General features: G+C 52.1%; 1 protein-coding gene across 1 annotated transcript in view; it reads right to left on the reverse strand.

Annotated features, from left to right (window-relative positions):
* Nucleotides 1–1,464, reverse strand: part of TMEM8C (transmembrane protein 8C) — a 7,671-nt gene extending 6,207 nt beyond the window's left edge. Inside the window, exon 1 of the mRNA XM_010294483.1 lies at nucleotides 1,288–1,464. Coding sequence (XP_010292785.1) covers nucleotides 1,288–1,422 — 135 coding nt within the window. The 5' untranslated portion in view covers nucleotides 1,423–1,464. The remainder of the gene's footprint in view (nucleotides 1–1,287) is intronic.
* Nucleotides 1,465–1,582: the final 118 nt, after the last annotated feature.

A 1,582-nucleotide genomic window follows, 5' to 3' on the forward strand; every position in this document is an offset into this window, starting at 1 on the left:
GCAGCTGCCTCCCCTTCCCCACGCACAGATATTTTGCCTCTTCAATCTCTTCGGCGAGGACCTGTTCCACCTCCCGTCGCAACACGTGCCAATTTTCCTATTGACTTCTTGGGGAGGTGGAGCAGACACAAAACCGGTGCGAAATGAAATTGTAGATGTCTGGCTTCCCCAGGGAGCTGGGGGGGCTCGGTTGGGACGTTTTTATTAACTAGTCCTGTAGTTTTTATGGAACTGGCAGAATTTCTCCCCCTGCGTTGTGCTTTAATTGGAGACTTAAATGGTGGATCCTTCGGCATAAGAGACTGGCCTGGTTCAGAGCCCTGCTTTACCCTCAGCGCTGCTGTGGAAGAGCTTTTCACACCGGGAGGGTCCTTTATCTACACCCTGCCTCAGTTCCTCTGTCTCTGTGCAAGGGATGTGACAACCCTCATGAGATGCCTTGATGGGGAGAAGAGGTAAATGCAGTATTGGTTGGGCTGCTGGGCTATTTCCTTCATATTTTTTAGCAGGGCACTGCCGTGGGGTTAAAGAGGAGATTTTTTTCCAGTGGGAATGCTGCTTTAGGTGCTCAACCCGTGTGTGTATGGAGGCACTTGGCAGCGATATGAAGCGCACGGCAGCTTACTGCTGAGAGCAGCAATATGAATCATTTTGTGTATGTACGGGCAACTGACTTTCTCCACCCGTTATTCCCAGGCGAAGGAAGGCAGGGTGATTCTGAGCCTGGTGAAACACACGTTTTCAAACCACTCTGCCAGGGTGGAGGGTTAATAATTATTTTTCTTAACAGCTCAGCAGCATGTTTTAGTCTTTCCTTTCCCAGTGCAGAAACTCCCCTGACTCCAGCATTGCTCCCATCACCAGTTAGCAATTGCAAAATCAATAATTCAACTTCGTGCTTTTGGCTAAAACAACAGAAGCATAGCAAGAGACTCTGGATACAATTTAAACCCCAAATTCAGCATGGCCACTTACCAGCTGTAAAACAAAGAGAAAAATCATCTCTAAAACACTGCGAATCAATCAAGTTGCTTTGCCCCCAGGCCCTCTCCCTAACCTCACAACCAGAAAACGCCATCACATCTATGTAAGGCCACCCCTTAGGCCATCCAAAACCGAAGAATCAGCTACTCAGCACCGCACACGGTGGGAAATAACTGAAAATGCATATTCTGGGGTCACACTCGCTGCTGTTGGCTGAGATCCAGCTACCCTTCTCAGTGGAGACCCGATGCAAGGGGCATTCGGGGGGATGAAACACGCCGTGGGGGGACGGAGACATCTTACCGCCACGAAGAACATGGTGAAGAAGTAGACCATGGCTTCCATGTGGAAACGCCGCTTGGCCGCGATGCTGATGGTGGGGAGGAAGACCAAGGTGCTGACGGTGGGCAGAAGGAGCTTGGCCACCAGCGAACCCATGGGTGCCTCGTGGGCTGGTGGCTCCCGGCGACGGCGTCTCTGCGAGCTGGACAGGGATGGTGGGGAAAACAGCCGTGGCGAGCGTGCTTTAAAATTTAAATGCCCTGCGTGGCCGGGAGGGCTGCGGGCAGGGAGCAGCTGCTGCCGCAGCCGCCCCCTT

This window comes from Phaethon lepturus, unplaced genomic scaffold (genome assembly GCF_000687285.1).
Source record: "Phaethon lepturus isolate BGI_N335 unplaced genomic scaffold, ASM68728v1 scaffold22209, whole genome shotgun sequence".
Classification (NCBI taxonomy): Eukaryota; Metazoa; Chordata; class Aves; order Phaethontiformes; family Phaethontidae; genus Phaethon; species Phaethon lepturus.